Consider the following 19,781-nt stretch of genomic DNA (forward strand, 5'->3'; position numbering starts at 1 on the left):
GGGCACTGTCAGTTGTTTGGATTTGGTAGGCATTGGCCACATCAGCACCTTTTGCTGGGAAGTGGGATGTGCAGAGCTGGGCTGGAGGGGCAGGGGTGTTGCATGCCCTGCTCCGGACCCAGCTCCGGACCCAGGCAGGAGCAGTGCCTGTGGAGCAGTGCCTGGTCCATGTCTGCCTGTGTGTGGGGCGAACAGGCGCTGTGACCTCCGGGATGCTGTCGCTCACCCTCATCTGCCAAGGGGTGGCAGAAATGCCCACCGGCTTTCAAGGGACACCTGTGCCAGTGTCAGGCTCCTTTGCCCACTTGGCCTGCTGGGTGAACTGGTGCAGTGCTGCTCTGGAGCAGGGGGTGCTTGGGCTGGCTCACAGGTTGTGCCATGCGTGGGGCTGCACTGCGCTGGCTCTGGAGTCTTGGCACGCGTTTTGGGTGCTGCTGCCTCCTCAAGCTGGGCAGACCCAGCCGAGCAGCCGGTACCCCTCTGTTCAGCCCTGTCAACCAGTGCTGACAGCAGGCCCTTTGCGTTTCCTGGCCCCCTTCTGTCCCTGTCCCCTGCCTGCTGTTTCCCAGAGTGGTCATTTTGCTGGGTGCCTGCAGACGTTCCCAGACAGAAGCTGTGCCCATCTCGGGAAGACGAGCAGCCCTGACCATGTGGCACCTCCGGGGAGGAGCGTGAGGGAGGCAAAAGCATCAGAGCCAAGCGTGGAGGTTGTGTAATGTGTAGGGGCAGCAGGACAGGATGTCTGGAGAGAACTGATGCCATCTTCTCTCTGCTGCTCTGGAGCTGGGTGAGGAGTCCAGAGCCCTGCAGATTGGTATGTGAGGGGGGCTGCCTCCTGAGGAAGGGGTTGAGGTGGTGGTGCCGGGCAGTGAGGATCAGGCCATGCCGCTTTGCATCATTTTGGCACAGGAGGGCCAGCTGCGGGGGGGCTGTCCTCACCCCAGGGCAACATGGGGATGCAATGCCCCAGAGCTCCCAGTGGCCTCCCCAGCCCAGTGGCCCCGAAGCAGCACTGCTGTCTGGCATGAAGATTGCAGGGGGGCTTGGATACATGGTGCACTACTCCAGAGGTGTTCCCAGGACCCATCGCATTCCTTGCTGTGGTCGGCTGGAGGGACGTTTTGGCCCAGCAGCCCCGCTCCCATCTCCATTGCACAGGTTTTGGGATCGGCCACCTGTACGCCAGCCGCTTACCGATGCCCGAACCGCAGCCAGGGCTGGCGGAGGGAGATCAAAGTATTGCTCTGCGCTGTTCAAAATAGATGACACAGTTTTGGGCAGGTTTCATGAAGACGTAGATGTGCAGAAACAGAGAGCATATGTGCACCTCGCACTTCGCTCAGCGCTAAAGGCTCCTCTCCCGCTGCCTGGCAGCTATTTCTCAGCTCTGCTCGCAGCCCCCTCATCCTCTGGTTGCTTTTGTGGAAGAGGCGCCGTGCTGGAGACCCAGCTTCCTTTTATAGCCCTGAATGTAACTCGGAGGTCGCTCAGCTCCGTTCTGCCCCCACGCACTTCGTTATTAGCAATGGCCCAGCGGGAGGGGATGAGGTTTTTCCCCCATCGCCTTTCTGCAGATGGATAACACCGTGCCTGCTGTCCCAGGAGCCCTGTGGAGCCAAGCTGGAGGCCTCCCAGCGTTCCCGTGCTCGCAGCAACCCTGAGGAGGGGATCGGGATGCTTGAGGGCAGAGAGAGCCCATGGGGTCCCAGCCCTGCCCCTCTGTGTACCCCCCTTCTGGGGCCCAAATTGCTGTCAGCAAGGCTGTGTGGGGGCAGCTGCGGGAGCAGCAATCGGCTGGCTTTCAGTGCTGGGTTGTTTTAAACCAGGTGGCTCCCAGCACGGTGTGCTGGTGACCACATGAAATTGCTGTAGCATCGTGATGTGGGGGGGACTGGGGGGATGAGGTGAGCAGAGAGCGGGGGCTGGGGAAAACTGAGGGGAGACAGGGGCAGGTCTGAGCTCTGGGGCACTGCAGAGGCTGGCACCCCAGGGAGATGTGCTCGGGGGGGCGCAGCCCACGGTGGAGATGTGGCAGCAGGAAACAGGGCAGACGGGGCGGAGGGGTGCAGCTGTGACCAGCATCCATTAAAGTCAGCGTGGCATCACCACAACCCGCCTGGTCCAGGGCCCCGGCAGGATGCTGTTACTGCCTGCCTCTGTGGGCATGCGCCTGCCCCCATGGGGTGCTGTGGGTGCCCCACTTGCGCTGAGCCGATGGGGGGCTGGGGCATCACGGACGCATCCCTGGTGCCAGCCGGATGGGAAATGGCACCGTTACGATGGGCCCCCTGTTCAGAGGCCACACGTCCTGCTGCTGGACGGTGAAAAGGAGCTGCAAGGGAACAGGGAGGCCGGGGATGAAGGGAGCGGTTGTGTGCCTTGGCAGCACGCTGAGGATGTTGCGAACAGGCGAGCCTGGCAAGCAGGGACCAGGGACAGTGTGTGTGTGTGGGTGAGCACTGGCAGCACAGCTTGAGGACTCTGGTGCGCGGCGGGGGGAGCTGGCAGCGAGCAGGGCCCCGCTGTGCGAGCACGCCGGATGCCTGTGTCCCCGAGCCCAGGCTGGGGATGGCGCGGGCACGATCCGGGGACAGGCACCGTGTGCTGGTTGCAGGGATGGAGCCGGGCCGCTGCAGGCATCCTGCTCCCCGAGGAGGCCGGGATGCCCGGTGACCGACCGGGTCTGCCCTGTGCCGGGATCCCCACTCCCCATGTCTGGCACACTGCAGGGGTGGCGAGGGACAAAACCGGCTCCCGGCCAGGACACGGCTGGGCTGGTTCAGAGGGACGAAGTGTGTCGTGTCTCACCGGTGCCAGGCCAGGCGGCAGCCCCACGGGGGTACGCCATGCCCCCGCGGTGTGCCACGGCCCGTGGGGTGAGCTGTGACAGCACGGGCGGCTCCTGCCCACCCGTGGGTGCTGGGGCGGGGGACACGCGGGGCTGAAGCGCCGGAGGAGGGCGCAGAGTGTCCCACGGAGCCGAAACCCCGCGCCCCCCCCCTGCAGGGGGCTGGTGCAGCCGACGAGGCTGAGCAAAACGCATCTCCTGCCCCGGGCCGGGGGTGGGCGGTGTGGCCCGCTGCCACCAGACCCCCGCCACCATGACGGCCACCGGGGGCCGGCTGGAGCCGCCGGCGGCGGTCCCGGGGCCGTAGCCCAGGGGATTGCGGGCGCAGGCGGGTATCTCCTCCGCGCTGGGGATTTGCGCAAGGGGCGCTCGGCGATGCGCGCACCCGGCCCGCCCCGGGCCCCGCCCCGCCCCGCCGGGGGGCACGGCCGGGCCGCCCCCTTCCGGCTCCTCCCCCCGCCCCGCCCCGCCCCGCCCTCCCCGCGCCGCCACCGCCGCCCGCCTCCGCGCCGCGATTTGCCGGTGCCGGCTCCGCCCGCTGCCCGCGCCGCCGCGGCCGAGGGGCGCGTTCAAACACGGCGAGGGAAGGAGCGGGGAGAGGAGCCGGGCGGGAGCGCAGCGCCGCCGGCATGGTGAGTGCGGGCCCGGTGCGCCTCCTGGGAAGCCCCGGTGCGTTTCCCGGTGCGCTTCCCGGTGCGCCTCCCGGGGAACTCCGATGCGCCTCCCGGTGCGCCCCGGTGCAGCACTTCCCTCCCCTCTCTCCCTCCCCTCCCCGCCCCCGGTGCTCTCCGCCGCGCGGTGCTTTGTCCCGGGCTGCAGCGCGCTCGGCCGGGCCCGGCCCCGGCGACCGACCTCCCCCTCCGCCCGCTCCGCGCCGGAAATTCCGGCCGGGCCCGGTGGGGTGCGCAGGGGGTGCAGGCGGGTCCCCCGCGACCGCCGCCCCCCGGTTCGCGCCCGGGGGGACGGGGCTGGGTCTGTGGCCGTATCCTGGCCGGGCAGGGCTCGGAGGGGGCACGGCCGGGGCTGGGACCAGATCGCGGCCGCCACCCCGGGAAGGAGCCGGGCTGGCCAGACCGGTGTTTTGCCGCCGCGGGGGTGACACCTCCCCGCCGCAGGCAGGACACCTCCGGGCTCCCGCGGCGTTTCCCAGACCTCCCCCAGCCTGACCTACTTCCTCGGCTGCCAGCGCCGGGAGGAGCCGCTGCGGGGCTCGGCCGAGCTGCTCCCGGCGGACGCCCCGGTGCCGGGGGCTGGATGCCGTGAGCTTCCCCCTATGGGGAACATCCGTGTCCCACATCCCCGCGCGCGCCCGGTGGCACCTCAGGCAGCCCGCACCCTCCCAGAGGGTCCATCCCTGCTGCCCTTCGCGGGGTGCCGATGCCTGGAGCAGGTGCTGGGCTTGCGGAGGGAGGTGACAGCGCAGGCCGGGAGCTGTCAGACAGGTTTGTGCGTGGCAGCAATTAAAAGCGGGTGTTTGTTTACCCGGTGCGCGGTGCTGAGAACCAGGGCAGCTTCCTGGGTGTAACCCGGGCCGGGAGCCGCAGCGGGGGCTCTACCTCCCCCCTGCCACGCTCGCCCTGTCCCCTCCGCCGGAGCGGCCTCTGAAGGTCATCGTCCCCTTCCCCAGCTCTGGGCAGCCGGAGCTGAGGCCGAAGGCATCCATCCTCACACGTCCTTCCTCCCGCGGCCACCTGCGCAGGAAGCTGCATTGTCCCGTCCGCATCCTGCCCCTTCCAGCCGTGTCCGGCGACGGCATCCCCCGCACGCACACAGTGGCGGGGCTGCGGCCGCCTCGTCCCTGCCTGGTGCCGGGCTGGGAGCGCCCGCGGAGGGAGCGGGACCGTGAGGGGGGCTGGGGAGCTCACCCTGCGTGGGGTGGGAGCCTGTGCCATGCGGGAAGCGTCCCCGTGGGGCTGGAGGGGTGCCTGGCCCCTGCGCACCCTGGGGAGGCCGAACCGATGAGCCTGGCGCTGGGCACCCCCAGGGTCGCTTTGGGGAGGTTTCCAGAGGGTGCCCAGAGCCCGAGGTCCCGGCGGGGTGGCTCCGTGCTGCTGGGCCGGGGCTGGCGCCAGGCCCGGGCAGGTGCTGCCGGCTCCCGAACTCGCCCAGCCGGGCGGCAGGTGCCTGTTTCGGTGGTGGCGGCCCCGGCCGCGGGCGGGAGGTGGGGCTGGGTGTGGGAGGGAGCTCTGCCATGGGGGGGGTGGCAGGGGGGAGCCCCGGCTCGCTTTGCTCCCAAATCCCCTGGGCGGCTGCCTGGGACCTGGCAGGTCTCTCCCGGCGCCACGAGCCCAGGTCAGCCTTCGGGGCTGGCTGGGAAAGGGGGTGCTGGGGTGCTCGAAGTCCGGGCTGCCTGGCGTCGCTGACTTTGTCTCTCCTTCAGCAGTGCTGGTACTGGGCTTTTCTCTAATCCTCCATGGCAGCAGCACAGGGTCCTGTGACCTGTGAGCCTGACACCCGCATCCTCAGCACCTACCTCTCCTCAGAGCCCGTCGGCGTTGTTGGCAGCATGGGCAGCGTGGGCAGCCTGGTGGAGAAGCAGGATCTGTCCCCCCTGGAGCTGCGGGCCCCGCTGGGGGGCTCGCGGGGGCTTCGGCAGCCTGACGGTTTGCTGCGGAAGGGGCCGAGCCAGCGGGAGCTCTTTGGTTACCTGCATGGGGCCAAGAAGGAGACACGGTCGGAGCGGAAGCACCAGGCGTCGGGTGCCTGCTACAAGCGGGACTATGAGAGTGACCGTGAGAACCGGTCCCCTGAGCGCTGCTCCCGGGAGCATCACCGCGGGGCCGACTTCTCCAAGAGCTCTCTGCCCGAGAGGGGCCGCTTCGACAAGGTGAGGCTGTGGGCTCCATGCCGGCCCCGATATACATCCCGCTCTGTGAGAGGGTGGAGCTAGAGCGTAACAGTCTGTGGCCTGGGATGGGATGTGGGGATTTGAGGATGCCCAGGGGTATGGGGCTGGGAGCAAGGGGGTTCTCCCTGGCGCCGGGTGCTGGTGTGTGCTGGTGGGGCTGTTGAGCTCATCCTGACCCTGCTCTTTTCAGTGCCGCATCAGGCCTTCAGCCTTCAAGGCAGTGGCTGGGAAGGGGCTGGTCTCCATGCAGGGCCTGTCCTCCTCCAAGGGGCAGAAGCTGTCCAAGAGCAATGGGAGCCTGCACACGCTGCTGTCACAGAGCAGCACAGCAGCTTCGCAGCATGGCCCACTGCGCACCCACCTGCTCCATGCCATCAGCCTGGATGAGGCCTCCGACTCCAGCCACAACTCCATCCAGAGCTTCCCTTCCTATGGCTCCCGCCTCAAGCCTGCCCAGAGTCAGTTCAGCGCCTCTATGGGCCACATCAACCACATTGGGGGCTCCTTGGATAGGGTTTCCCGGAGCCCCAGGGACACCCTGGCCCCAGAGAAGGTGCCCCTGTCCTGCAAAAGCATGGCCACGCTGAGCCGGCTGCAGAGCCCCGGTGAGCCACCGCCACCCTACGAGTTCACCTACTCACTGGAGGATGCGGTGAAGCAGCTGGAGGACCGGCTGCAGGAGACGGGAGGAGAGCTGCGGCAGCTCAAGAGGAGCCTTAGCGAGACCGAAGACCCCTTCACACAGGTGAGCGGTGGGGCTGGAGCTCTGCTGGGTGCCTCAGGCAAGGGGTGTAGGGCAGCGGTGCCTGGGTGGAAGGAGCAACGAAGGAGGTGGTGTCCTGCTATGGTGGGTGGTGGGCTGGGAATGTCCAAGTGTAGAAGGACTCAACATCATGAGACCTTTTGGGATCCCTCCCTGGGGCTGCCCCGTACAGAGGCAGGCTACAGACCCTCACCAGCGTTCACCTGTGCTGGCAGGTGTTTGAGGACAAGCAGCGGCTATGGCTGGATGAGCTGGAGGATCTGAAGCAGATGTACATGGCCCGGCTGCAGCAGGTGACGCAGCAGGCGCAGCGCGGGCAGCGGGCACTGCAGCTGCAGCTCTACAAGGCGCAGCAGGAGAAGAAGCGGCTGCAGGAGGAGCTGAGCATGCAGCAGTGCCAGTGTGAGGATCCCAAGCTCCGGCAGCCCCAGGGTGAGCGTGTCAGCCCCAAGTTGGAGGACACCAAGTGGGAGGTGAGTCTCCTTCCTGCCCTCCTTGTTGCCACCCTCCTGGCCATGAAGCCAGGACGGGGGCAGCGGTTCCCTGCTCTGGTGTCACTTGTGGCCAGAGGACAGGCAGGGGTGAGCCGGGTGTGGTGCTCGTGGTTTCCCCGGGGTGCTGTGGTGACCTTCTGGGGTGCTGCCACCCCTGGGGTCCTGTTCCCCCAGCCCTTCCTCAGTGCTTGCCTGTGCCCTGCAGGTGTGCCAGAAGGCAGCGGAGATCTCCCTGCTGAAGCAGCAGCTCCGGGACACCCAGGAGGAGATGGCTCAGAAGCTGAGTGAGATCTTCAGCCTGAAGACGCAGCTGCGGGAGGCCAAGGCGGAGGTCCAGGCCAGGGACTCCCAGCTGGCACAACTGGCAGACTCCTTCCAGAGTCCCCCGGAGCCTGGTGCCTCGCTGCCGCTGGGCGATGACCCCATGCCGGCATGCCAGGATTTCCCCGGCTGCGAAACTGATGACTCCAAGTGCCGGGGCCTTCACAGCGACACGGCAGAGCCCCTGGAACGGCAGGTGGAGTGGCTGTGGGCAGAGCTGCTGCGGGAGCGGCGCCAGGGCCAGCTGCAGGCTGTGAACTTTGAGCTGGAGAGGAAAACCTGGCAGGAGGAGAAGGAGAAGGTGCTGCGGTATCAGCGGGAGCTCCAGGCCAGCTACATGGAGATGTACCACAGGAGCCAGGCGCTGGAGCGGGAGCTGCGGCAGCTGCGATCGGAGCCCAGGGATGTCGGGGCCGACTCGCCATGGATCGAGCGGGTGGAATCCTCAAAGATCTGACCGGTGGGACTGTGAAGGGGGAAGGTCTCTTGCTGCTGCAACAGGACGATCTCAGGGTCTGCACAAGGACCGGCCGCTCGGCGCTGCCCTGGGGTGAGGGACTGGTTGCGACAAGGGAGCTTTTCCTTCTTGCAGTGTTTCAGGCCCTTCTGGGGGGGGAGAGTGTCCGAGGGGGAGGGTCATCCGTGCCAGGGTCGGGGTCTTGCATGTGCCCTGTACTCTGACTCCAGGAGCGTTTGCCCTGTGATTCCTTCTGCCTCGGGGGCAGAAACCAAGCGCCCTGTCAGACATTCCCTGTCCCTCCTGCTCTGCCTCCCTGTTCCCTACAACCAGTAACTTAATGTCTTGCTAAGGAGAGGCCCAAGCCCTGTCCCCAGCCCCACTGCCTTGCTGGGGAGCTTCCAGCTGCCGCAGTGCCAGCAGGGTCCCGGACCTGCAGTGCCCTGTGCCTGCACTGGTTCGTGTTGGTGCCACTGGGAAGGCAGAGGAGGAAAGCCTGGCAAGTGCTGGGACTGCTGAGGGGAGCAGCTGTCCCAGCACCTCTGGTGGCTTTCTGTGTCACCCACCAGCGCTGGGGCTGTGCTGCAGCAGAGGGTGGTTAACGCAGCTTCCCTGGGGGGAGCGAGTGGGGGGCGAGTGCCTTGTGTGAGGGACGGGAACCCGGTGCCCTGCCATGCTGGGAGGCCTGCGGGGGAGGGGTGAGGTGGGGGCATGCAGGCAGGGATGCTCCCCAGTCTGGGCAGGGGTGGGGTATCCCCACATGCCCTCTCCTAGGATGCAATAAACCCGCATTTCGTTCTTCCGGCCTCAGCCTTCGCTTTCCTCCAGCAGGCGGGGGGTGCCGGCGGCCCCCAGCCAGGCCAGGCGGGTGTGCGGGCCCGGCCCGGCGGAACAACCGGCTGGGGCGTTGCAGCGGGCTGAGTCACGGCAGGGCCGGGCCCCGCGGGGGCGGACGGACCGGCTCCTGGGGCGCTGCCGTGGGGATGGGCCGTGGCCCCCCCGCCATGGTTTCACCAAGGGAGACACACCCCCCACCCCCCCCCTCCGCCGCGCGTGGTCCGCCCAGCCCCGTCTGTGCACCCCCCCCGCGGCAGGAGTGGTCTCTCCCGGCCCCCCCCACGCGGCGCTGCGCCCCCTGGCGGCGCGACGTCCCCCCCACCACACAGCACCGGGACCGCGTTTTCAACCCCCACAAACGCCTTTATTCGCCCCACAGCGCCCCCCGCCCTCGGCAGCGGCCCCACAAGCAGGGACGCGCCCCCCGCCATCGTCCCGCGGGCCACGGCCTGTTCCCGGCTCTTCACAGCGGCAGGGGAAGGGCCTCCACCTCCTCCAGGCACTCATCGTAGGTCTCCTGGTACTCCTCGTGGGGCTTGATCATGATAACGCAGGTTGGGCGCTTCGAGCCAGCTGCGGCTCCCAGGTCCTGTGGGAACAGTCCAAGGCCATGGGGGAGGCTGGGGGACGCCATATCCCCCCCGAGGTGAGAAGCTGGACACTCAGCCAACACACTTCATGCCCTGGCCTCATGCAGGGAAGATGACTCTGCCAGTCCTTCAAACCCAAGCCCTCCAGATTTATGCTGGATTTAAGAACCCTTCTCCCAGCTCAGCTCCTACATCCCAGAAGCAAAGTGCTGGGGTGGCACATGCCAGGAGGGGCTGGCGCTAGTCTCACACACCATTCTCCTTCCTCAGAGTGGGCAGCCAGGCTCTGCAGAGCCACCTGTATCTGGGGTTTAGTCCCAAATACACACCCCTACCCCCAACTTCCAGTCTACGAAGGGGAGTATGCCCCACCAACCCCACACTTTGGCCAGTGTCTCATTGCTGCAAGCAGCCAGGTCCCAATGCAGAGCCAACGGGGGGAAACCACACTTTGGTTCTGTCCCAGAGAGCTCCCATCCCCAGGTGTGGCTGGGACTCGATTACAGCAAACAGTTCTGTGGTCCCATAGTGCAACACTCCTACATCTGTGCCATGACCGTTTATCCCTCTCGGGCCCTGGCCACAGACAAGCACCGGGTGCTTTGCTCAGGCACTGGATTTGCACCTCCCCAGGACGGCTCCAGGCACTGCCTGGACCGGGCGCTGCCACCGGGCTCCCACTCACTGGGGCTGGCTCCTCCCGGCTGTGCAGCCTCAGCCCCTTACCGATTTGGAAGGGACGTACGCGTAGGGCATGCTCCTGTCCTCGCACATGATGGGGATGTGGCAGTACACATCGATAGGCAGCGTGTCGCCGGCCAGCACTGTGATCCTGAAGGGGAAAGCCCGTGTCAGCAGCAGGGCCAGGCCGGGCTGAGCTGGGGCAGTGGGGCCAGGGCAGCGCTTACCCCTTCTCGCCCTTGTTGATGAACTTCTGGACCTCCTTCACACCGCGGCGGATCTTCTTGTGCTTGGCCGCTGCAAGAGAACCACACTGTGAGGGGGCTGCTCCGCCGCGGCCCAGCCCCCGCCATGCCCCGGTCCCGCTACCGGCCACACCTTTCCTGATACACTTGTAGAGCTTGCGCGTCAGCTTGCGGGAGGCGAGCGGCCGGGCGATGGGGTTCAGGAAATCCAGCTGCTCCTGGTACGAACGCTCAGGCGTTCTCTCCGCCTCCGCTGCCGCCTCTGGGTGCTTCTCCCGCGCCATGGCCGCGCCGCCACTTCCGTTTCCGGGGCATGTGGAGCCCGCCAGGCGGGACCGACAGCTCCCGGCTCTTCGCCAGCCAATCGGCAACGCCCCGGGCGCTGCCGGCCCCCGGCGCCGGCCAATAGCGAGCAGCACACCCCAGCCCTCGGACCGCCCCCGCCCCCTCCGGCCACCGTCACACACGTGGGACAAGGAGCCAGCAGGGGCCGTCGCTGCGGGGCGGGCAGCGGGGTCAGCTGCAGCCTGGGTGCGCACAGCCGGGCTCCGGCTCGCCCCAGCTGGTCACAGACGGTGGCGTTAACCCCTTTCCTTCATCCCAAGAGCCTTCCCAGGGAAGCGAGGAGGTTTCTCTCCTGGTGGCCCTCCCAGGAACCGCCGTGTTCCTCATCCCATCCGCCTAGCAGGCACCACCGAGGGACAACCAGCTCTGCCAAGGGCCATAGCTGCAGTGCCCGCACACCCCCTGCGCCCCAGCAGGCGCCTGAGCCAGGGAGACAACACTGCTCCGAAAGAGCCAGGCCTCAGGTGTGGTGTATTATCTCCTCCCCAGCCCCAGCCTGCCCCTGGAGCACAGGAGGGCTTCACACAACATCTGCAGCTGCTCCAAGACCTCTTGCTGCATCTCCACGGCCATGTGGTGCACGTGGTGGTTGAAGCTGTTGTACATCATCGCGTTCTGGAACATGAGCATGAGGTCACGCTGGAACTGGATCACAGACTTAATGTGTCCCTTTGACAGTCTTCTCTTTATGCTGGTTAAATCCATGGGTCTAAAAAAGACGGAAAGGAGGAGAATCAAATTGCAGCCCAGGGCCAGGCATTCTTCAGGCTCTGCAGGAATGTGCTTGCACTTGTTCCAGCATGGCCCTGAAAGCATAGCTATTTTCAATCAATTTTATTGTTCAGGACAAAGAAGGGGATTGAGAAATGTTTTTATTCTAAGTCAGACAAAAGTAAGTTTAGCCAATGCAGCACTTGCTATCCAATCAACTTGGCAGGTCATTAGCAGTCACCTCTAAAAGAAATTTGATGTTGAGCTCCAGAGAAGGCAAGCAGAGCAGTTCTAGTTATTCATGAAGTCAGTCCAGGTCTTAGTGGAGAAAGAAAAGTTACTAAAATAGGTATCTATTAAAACCCCTTAAAATCAAATGGTGCCACTAGCAAAAATAGCAGTGCTGATAAGGGGAACATGACGGACAATAAATATTACTTCCCTTATTTTGACAGAATGAGAAAATGAATGGCTGCAGAGAGCACAACTGTGACCAGAATAGAGTATGATTCAGCTCTCAAAAATGCCCTTAATCTCTCTGGGAAATATGACCCACTTCGCCACTGAGAGTAAAACATTTGGGCAGCAAGCAGTGGATGAGGAGAGGGTATCAACTTAGGCACACGCTTCCAAGATGGGGAGAAGAGGCTGTTCAGCTGCAGAAGCTGAATCCGCTGCTCAGACAGGCCTTACAGCTGTGCCTGGAGAAAGTCAGCCATACAATGCTGGCTAAGGGCAGGCACAATTCCCGTCAGCTCCAGAGTCAGTGCAAGCTTCCAGGTTCTAATCACCTGGAAGGGAGTTTTAACACATCAATGGGAGATGCTGGTGACAGCCAGACTTGGGAAAAGGAACAAGGAAACCATCCCACTGGTCCTTTGGAAACCAGGGAAGACAGAAAAAATGGAGAGAAATCAACTAGCGAGCGCTTCCTCCACAAACTCACCTCTTTACCACATCCCTGTATCCAGGGGCCTGTTTCTCTGATACCGCCTTCAGGAATGGGCCACTGTACCTACAGGAACAAGCACAAGGAATGACATCTGTCCACCTCTCCACCAAAGCCAGCACTGCAACATGGAGCAGTGCCTACCTCTCCCCGCTCGCTGAGAGGGCCACGGCTGATTAGCAACAGCCGGTATTTGGTGGCTGGCGTGACTCAGCATGGGAGGGGGCTGAGCCCCTCACTGAAGCTGGCTGTACCGGCTGTGTAGGAAGCAACACTTGGGCTCTGCCATGTTAAGCAGAGGAAATAAATATGCAGTATTCTCTCCAGCTCTGCAGCGTGCAGCTGTTCTTGCTGCAAGGACAGCCAGAAGCAAAGCCATGGAGAGACAAGCCAGCTTGTGGCAGCTGTTGTGGAGGGGAGGACAAGGCCTGGTGACACAGGAGCTGGAACTCGGGGCAATGTGTTCAGGAGCCATGTCAATCCAACACTTTGCCCCCATATACCTGTGACTGGCTATCATCTTCCAAATGGACAGGAAAGTTCTTTTGAAGAGCAAATGCTGCACAGGGTTATCCCAATTCAGCTGCACCCTGTGGAGGGAATATATTGCCAGATCATCACACATGAGACAAAGTAGGAGGTGGCAGTGCTGCTGGGATGCAGCAATGCTGGGATGGTGGAAGCTTTCTGCATCTGAATGCACAACTAAACATCCAGAATGCAGGAAGATGCAGGGCAATAGGTAGAAACAAGAGCTGAGCAGCTCTAAAGGGCTGGATCAAATTGGATAGAAAAACTCACGCTACCCTGAAGTTTAGAACTTTACTAAGGTGGTTTTTATTCAGTTTCTCATTCCAAACCCCCCCAGTTTTCCTTTGGAAGGCAGCCCAGGTGATCACACATATGGCAGAGGCTGCATGTGATTGACATGTTTGCATCTGCCTAAAGGGGGCTGGTAATGCCTCTCCTAGGAGCTGGACTGGACATAGCTTGACAAAGCACGATGCCCAGCTCACACAAGGCCTAGCTGCCTTGAGGAAACATGTATTTTCTATTTAATCTCTACTCTTCTCACTTACTAGGATCAATGCCCAAAAATGCTGGCAGATTCACAGAAATAGCACAAATTACCTCCCCCTCTCCTGATCTCCTTGCCTATCTCACCTTCCTGGAAGTGACTTGTGCCATACACTTGTTCTGATGTGAGACAAGGGCAACAACTTTGTTCTGCTGTGCCTGCAAGAGAGTAGAAGGAACTACTTACAGCTGCATGTTGGCAGGGCTTGGAGAGGCCTGCACGGGGGCTGCAGAGGTGCTATCACTGTCATCTTGATCATGGGCCTGATTACTCATCTCCTGTGGATGCAGCTCACCTAAAGCTTGTTCTCTGGGAGTCTCTTGAGTCTTGTCCTGAAGAACACAGAGGAAAAGGAAGATTTGTCTAAAATGGCAGCCCATTGCCTGAATCCTTTATGTAGAAGCCAGCTTGCTGCACATCCCTTCACTGCATCCAGTCTCAGCTGGGAGCTAGCTCGCTCTCTTGTTATTCTGAAGGATGTTGTCTGACCATATTCAGACCTTCGCTGTGCTGCCCACCACTTCGGTAGCAGCTGGCTCTGATCTTTTGGATCATAACCACCTCTGGCTAACACAGACACTGTGGAGCTGGCTGGTGCCCAGTGTTGTGTCTGCTTTTCTGGGAAAAGCCATGGATGTAGAGAGGGCTCTGAGGAGCTGAGATAAGACTGCCTCAGGCTTGTTAAAGCTCAAGACACAGATAGTGGTATTCCCTAGAGTGCAACAAGGTTGTTTCCTTACAAACTCCCACGTGATTATGACAGAGAACATACTCAGCCAGGAAGGAGAGTGTTGCTATTGTTGTAGTGATTTGCTAATAAAATGCAGAGTGACAGGTGCAGGGAGAGAGGCTTTCTGGAGTCCAGAAGTGGGATTATGTGCAGAGGCACCTGAGAATCCTCAACAGATCTGAAGCATGGAGCAGACTCTGGAAGAAAGTGGACACTGTGCTGTGTCTTGGCTTTGACCACTCGGAGAACCACAAGGGAACTGCTGAGAATAACACCATCCTGGCTGAACTGGGGAAATGCAAGAACCCTTAAAGTTATTTCTGTCTCCAGCGTCTAAGTTTGCAAGGGAACAAATGTGAGTGTGGAAAAATGGCACTGTTCTTCCACTGCTGTGTTACCTGCTCCAGCAACACCTTGCAGGCTGGTGGGAACCCACAGCCCCCTAGACACAGAACTGATGCAAACCAGGCTAGACAGTGCCTGCTTCCAAGACGTGATGGTCTCTAGGGGCAGATGGTTATTGCTATCACAGCCACGTGGGCCTGAAACCAGCCAAGCTGCGTGCTGTATAACACAGCAATTAGAACAAGGCAAGTATTCCAGTCTTGCCTTAAACCTGAAAGCAGACTGCCAGCTCTCATGAGTCACCTTTACACTGCCAAGGAGCAATTCCTCCAACTCGCAACCGAGGGTTTGATCTGTAACCAGCTTCCTGTTCATAAAGATACATATCCATACATTAAAAAAAATCCTTTGCCTCATACATTTCTTTCGCATTCCCCTCCCAGCTGTCTCCTCCATGTCCCTGTCTCCCCACTCAGAACCTGGGATTTCCCCATCTCTCCTAGATCAGATTTTCTGCATTCTCTTGTCTCTCATCCCAGACCAGAGGATCTCTTATGACCACCTCTCCCCTACCTCTCTTTCCAGGAAGTGTTCTTTCTCATCTTTTGCCAGGATGTGTAGTTGACTTGCTTTTGCTCCTGTGGCTGATATTCCTGTGGTCTTTTCCTGGCACCTCACATCTTCCCCATCACCCCGCTTCCCAGAGCCACAATAATCTCGTGGAGTTTGTGGTGACTCTGTGCTGCTGATGCGGAGAGGCTCCATCATTTGGGTTACCTGCAACACAGAGATTTATTGCTTCAGACTGTGAAGGGAGCAGAAATAAACAGCACAGATGCTATTTTTGCATTCACTCACGAATGCCTTTCCATTTTTAGGAATCCCTGCAAAATCTTCTGATGAAGCCCTGTGTTATTATTACAGTGTCAGTACACTGACATCTCTGTGCTTTAGGGTGAGCTGTGTTTTGGCAAAGCAGCTGCCAGATTGCAATGCCAGCTTTAAATGGGAGGAAGGACTAGGCTTGGGACAGGGAGCAAATGAACTCAAGGCATCTGCTCCTCCCCCAGACTGTTTGTGTGTGTAGGGATGGTGGAGGCCCTGAAAACCTAATGTTTCAGGAGGGCCTGACCTATGCCACCCACCTTCCTGTCATCCAAACAGCCCTACCTCTGAGAAGAACTGGAGCAGACTGTTGTCTTCACATGGCCTCTCCTCCTTTTGGTAGTCTTCACCATCATCCTCCCAAAGAGGCTCACTGAACTCCAGCTCACAGTCTGCTTCTTGGCCGCTCTCCTCTAGGTTCCCCATGGCCACCTCTTCAGTATTCCTCCAGCTGCCCAGATCCAGATCCAAGCTTGAATTCCAGCTGAGAAGAGACTGGAAGTCACTGTTCTCTGACTCGCTGGGAGATTCCGTCTCAGGCTCCCACCACACAGAGGCACGGTCCACCTGCAAATAAACATAAAGAGAGAGAAACAGAAATTTCTTTGTACCCTGATCCAGGACTGCAAAGCTCAGCTTGCTTCCTGACATGCTCGGAGAGCAAAAACACGGGAAGACTCTGTGAGGTGAGCAGCCTACACCTGAGCCCACACTGTGTGGCAGGGCTGCAGCTTTGCAACACAAACTGCCATTTCAGAGCAACTGAATTTCAGGTTTTCTGGTGCTTTTGCTGTGCTCTCCCCTTGCACAGGGGTTGGTTGGTTACTGTGCTTAGGGGATGCAGAGCTGGTAGGAGCATGTGGCTTTGCCAGCTGCTACATGTTTAAGGAGCCAAAGGCATCCAGCAGCGAGCTCAAACCAAGTCATGCTGGGACTCCTGAGCTGCTGACAGTTATGCATGAGTGACTCCAAGGACAAGTCACTGCAATTCCCTTTGCTGCCCCCTGAGAACTTTTTATACTGTAACTTACTACAAACCTTACAGACACTTTGTTTTGAAAGTGACAGATGTGATTTAGCTGGCTGTATAACCACACACAGTCACACGCTGACAGGGGACAGCTCTCCACACTTCAGAAAATATAAGTTAGCATTCTTGTAAGAAGGAAGAAACCATTCAATTAATCTCTGTTCATTAGTCCATGCCTAAGTGTCTTCTACTGCACAAGTCCACCATGATTTCTCCAAGTCTGGGGAATTGCTTGCAGAGCCACAGTAACAACAGTAAAGGCTGTTAGAAAAATCTGTATCTTGCCATTGAACTCAGCTACCTGGATGCTGTACCTATGGAGAATTCTATGCATTAGTTAGCAGTGTCTTTAGAGTTCTCAGTTAATTATGTACAACCTAATTTTTCCAAAGGTTTGAACAAGGACCTTTCTCACTGATCTCCTTTTGCATTCTCAGGACTGCTAGCACAGCTACAAATACAGCTTATGGTGCATAACTGGGAGAAATAATGAATCCATTGGGTTTGGGGTGAGAAAGCTTGTTTGCTTATTTTATGAACTTACAAGCAGAGCTAGGATTGGAAAGGCTGTCCTTCTGAAACCTCTTTCAAAACAGATAAAATTTGATGAGGTAAAGGGTAACATTACCTGCTCTCAGCTTCCAGCTGAAGGAGCTGGGCAAACTGTGATTTCATCTGCAGAGTAACCCCATGCCATACGCACTTTCCTGCACCATCAGCAGAGCTGGCTGCAGATGCAGAACCAGCCACCACAGCTCAGCTGAAGACCAGAGAAGCCGTAGCCTAGAGTAATCCAATTACTTGTGATCATCTTTCTGTACTCCAGTTGAGAGGGATAAGCATTTTAAAATCAGGAAGCCCAGGGAACTTGGGCATAAGCATCGATTAAAAAGATCTTCGGCCTTATGTTCGGTTTTATTAAATCTTGGAAGACTCAAGATGCCGGAGAGCTGAACAGCTGCATTAGCACAAGACAAGTGGGATGAGTGAAATTAGACTGCTTAGTTCCACACCAAATCTGTACAAAAAATAAAGGACAAAATTATACAGACTTCAACTTTTAATTAAGAACTGCCTGACAGTTCTTAATTATGTTGGCTCCATAAGTCACCAGCAAGGAATCATTATCAAATTAGAAAGTTTTAGTTCACTTTGCAGAGATCAGACACTGTGCAACCCTTGCAGGTACCAGAAAAAGCTGTTAGAAATAAAAAAGACAGCCTTTAAAAGGAACTTACATGTCAAAACAAGAAAAATGATAAAAGCCTGAACTCTAGTAAATGAAATGTAGAATCTGCAATAAAGTAGGCAGAAAAAAAAAGAAGGAAAAATAGAGAACAATTTGCTAAAGACATAAAAGCAAATAACAACAACAAACCTCATCAAAAACATCAGAGAGCTGCCAGATGATCAGTGGGGATGACGCATGATCAGTGCCAAACATTTCAGTGGAAAATAGGGCCAGTTGGAAAACCAAATTAATCATCATTATCAGCAGTTGCCACAGAAATCACACGAGACTTTCTCTTGGGATGGGTCTGAGACTGTTTCTAATTAAAATGTCAACAGGGAAGGTTTTACACCAGTTTGAGAGAGGGAGCAAACCTTAGAACCCGTTGGGATTCACTACTGAATCCTAAATAATCTTACATATAATGTGACCAAACCTAGGCTGTGTAACCTGTCATTTGAGTTAGCCACAGCACAAGAACAGCAAGAGGCGATTGTTATAAAAGAAGGGATGTCAGGAGATGCAGCACACTAAGCCTTAGCTCTGTACTAGACAGATTAAAACAAAGTACTAGGAAGAACAGAATTAGTAGTCAGAGCATAAGCTGATGACCTGGGAAAGAGGCAACGGAGCTCTGTAGAGAAAACTGTAGCTTAGATTTTTAAAGATCTTAAACATCATTAAAGGCTATTAAAGTGTCATGGGACAAGAGGAAAGGCTCATTTAGAGAAAAAAACAAGGGTAGCAACAAACAGCGATGCTTTCCATAATGAAAGGAAGTTACTGGTGGGCATAATAAAGGTCCTCCCACGTGCTGCAATGTTGGTTATTCAACATGAACAAAGACAGGGCAGAGGAGACAGAGCCAGACTCTTCTCAGCGGCCAACAGTGAAAGGAGAAGGGGCAGTGATGACAAGTTACACCAAAGGAAATTCAGACGGATATATGTTCACTCCATGAGGGTAGGTAAGCACTGAAACAAGTTGTCCAGAGGTGTTAGGGAATCTCCATCCTTAGAGATTTTTCAAAACTTGACTAGATAAGGCTCCCAGCAACCCAGTCTACTTTGGAAGCTGGCTCTGCTTTGAGCAGCAGGTTGGACTAGACGAATGGACAACTGAGTCATAGAATCACAGAATGATTTGGGTTGGAAGGGACCTTTGAAGGTCATCTAGTCCAACCCCCCTGCAATAAGCAGGGACATCTTTAAGTAGACCAGTTGCTCAGAGCCCTGTCGCACCTAATCTTGGATGTTTCCAGGGATGGGGCATCTACCACCTCTCTGGGCAACCTGTTCCATTGTTTCACCACCCTCATAGTAAAAATGTCTTCCCTATATCTAGTCTGAATCTACCCTACCCTCTTTTAGCTTAGAACAGTCATCCCTTGTCCTATCACAACAGGCCCTACTAAAAAGTTTATCCTCGACTTAAATTATTCCATAAAATACATGAAAGCCAAAGAACTTTTTGAACGATGAAATTAACAACCTGTCATCTCTGGAACCTTGAGGACACCAAAATTCAAATCAGGAATCTGTTCCTGGTTTTAGTAGTGAAGGACAGTTAACCAGTAAGCAAACCAAAGGATTCTACATTTCTAGCATCAGTAGAGTGACTCTTGGTGGAAATACACCCCAGCCGTACATGGGACTCAACAGCAGGCACAACCAGCTTCAACACAAAGCTTGTGAAAATCAGGAGTTCTGGTCTTAATCCCTCTGGTCTTAATCCCAGTGACTCAGTCTCCTGCAATTTGTGTGTCAGAAAGCTGCACCCTGTACCTGCTGCACAGAAGTGCAAACCACTCCCAGCTACTACAAGCATCAGGAAGGACAGTGGGTTTGGTTGTTTTTTTTTTTTTTTTTTTTCCCCTGGAAGGCCATAGGGGCAGAAGATAATGCAAGTTTCATCTCACAGGTCATCCGAGCAGAAAATAAGGTGCCTTGAAAATTGTCACAGACAACTTACACCTCAGTTAAGCATCCACGTTGCTCAGGAAAAGACCTGTAATTTCCAGCAGAGAAACAGTTCACAAGCTCAGATGTGACACCAGGTACTGGCATGCCTTACAGCTGCTGGAATCACAGATTTTCACTCAGACTACTGTACCCTTGACAAATCTCTGGGGAAAGAATGTAAAGTACATTTCAATACATCGGTGTCTTAGGAAAAGCTCCAACAAGACGGTAACATTTAATTTCTCACAGTTAGATCTCCTGTTTCATCACAACAGTGCCACAATCTCACACGCTCAAGCAGGGCATCTTCCTCTCCATCCAAGCACCATGCAACATTCCCATGATTAATCGATTATCTCTAATGTCAAAGTTCTGCGACGCTTGCCTGCTCTATGGATGACTGGAAGAGAGTTGTATTTGCAGATATTCAAG

At 57.7% G+C, this 19,781-nt stretch overlaps 3 protein-coding genes across 6 annotated transcripts; 1 reads left to right on the forward strand and 2 right to left on the reverse strand.

The window, feature by feature from the left end:
• The first annotated feature begins 3,340 nt into the window (after positions 1-3,340).
• N4BP3 (NEDD4 binding protein 3) lies at positions 3,341-8,505 on the forward strand. 3 transcript variants are annotated; one of them, XM_040604813.1, is made up of 5 exons: positions 3,341-3,480; positions 5,229-5,675; positions 5,887-6,441; positions 6,675-6,932; positions 7,159-8,505. In XM_040604813.1, the coding sequence occupies exons 2-5, from the start codon at positions 5,262-5,264 to the stop codon at positions 7,729-7,731; spliced, it is 1,800 nt and encodes a 599-aa protein (XP_040460747.1). In that variant the 5' UTR covers positions 3,341-3,480; positions 5,229-5,261; the 3' UTR covers positions 7,732-8,505. The 3 variants fall into 3 exon arrangements, with proteins under 3 accessions (XP_040460747.1, XP_040460746.1, XP_040460749.1); XM_040604812.1 differs by having other exon boundaries at positions 5,232-5,675; XM_040604815.1 differs by lacking the exon at positions 3,341-3,480 and adding an exon at positions 3,487-4,290 and having other exon boundaries at positions 5,232-5,675.
• Positions 8,506-8,910: 405 nt separating this feature from the next.
• On the reverse strand, positions 8,911-10,399 carry NHP2 (NHP2 ribonucleoprotein). 2 transcript variants are annotated; one of them, XM_040603125.1, is made up of 5 exons: positions 10,218-10,397; positions 10,067-10,136; positions 9,885-9,990; positions 8,984-9,157; positions 8,911-8,944 (listed from the first exon to the last, which is right to left on the reverse strand). In XM_040603125.1, exons 1-4 carry the CDS (start codon positions 10,366-10,368, stop codon positions 9,032-9,034), a joined length of 453 nt encoding a protein of 150 aa, XP_040459059.1. In that variant the 5' UTR covers positions 10,369-10,397; the 3' UTR covers positions 8,911-8,944; positions 8,984-9,031. The 2 variants fall into 2 exon arrangements, with proteins under 2 accessions (XP_040459059.1, XP_040459060.1); XM_040603126.1 differs by having other exon boundaries at positions 8,911-9,188; positions 10,218-10,399.
• Positions 10,400-10,696: 297 nt separating this feature from the next.
• LOC121092317 (bromodomain-containing protein 8-like) lies at positions 10,697-18,505 on the reverse strand. The gene is made up of 7 exons (XM_040603124.1): positions 16,786-18,505; positions 15,413-15,694; positions 14,816-15,019; positions 13,354-13,499; positions 12,593-12,679; positions 12,087-12,155; positions 10,697-11,138 (listed from the first exon to the last, which is right to left on the reverse strand). The coding sequence occupies exons 2-7, from the start codon at positions 15,551-15,553 to the stop codon at positions 10,904-10,906; spliced, it is 882 nt and encodes a 293-aa protein (XP_040459058.1). The 5' UTR covers positions 15,554-15,694; positions 16,786-18,505; the 3' UTR covers positions 10,697-10,903.
• Between the last annotated feature and the right edge of the window lie 1,276 nt (positions 18,506-19,781).

The sequence above is a fragment of the Falco naumanni genome, chromosome 8 (genome assembly GCF_017639655.2).
Source record: "Falco naumanni isolate bFalNau1 chromosome 8, bFalNau1.pat, whole genome shotgun sequence".
Lineage (NCBI taxonomy): Eukaryota > Metazoa > Chordata > Aves > Falconiformes > Falconidae > Falco > Falco naumanni.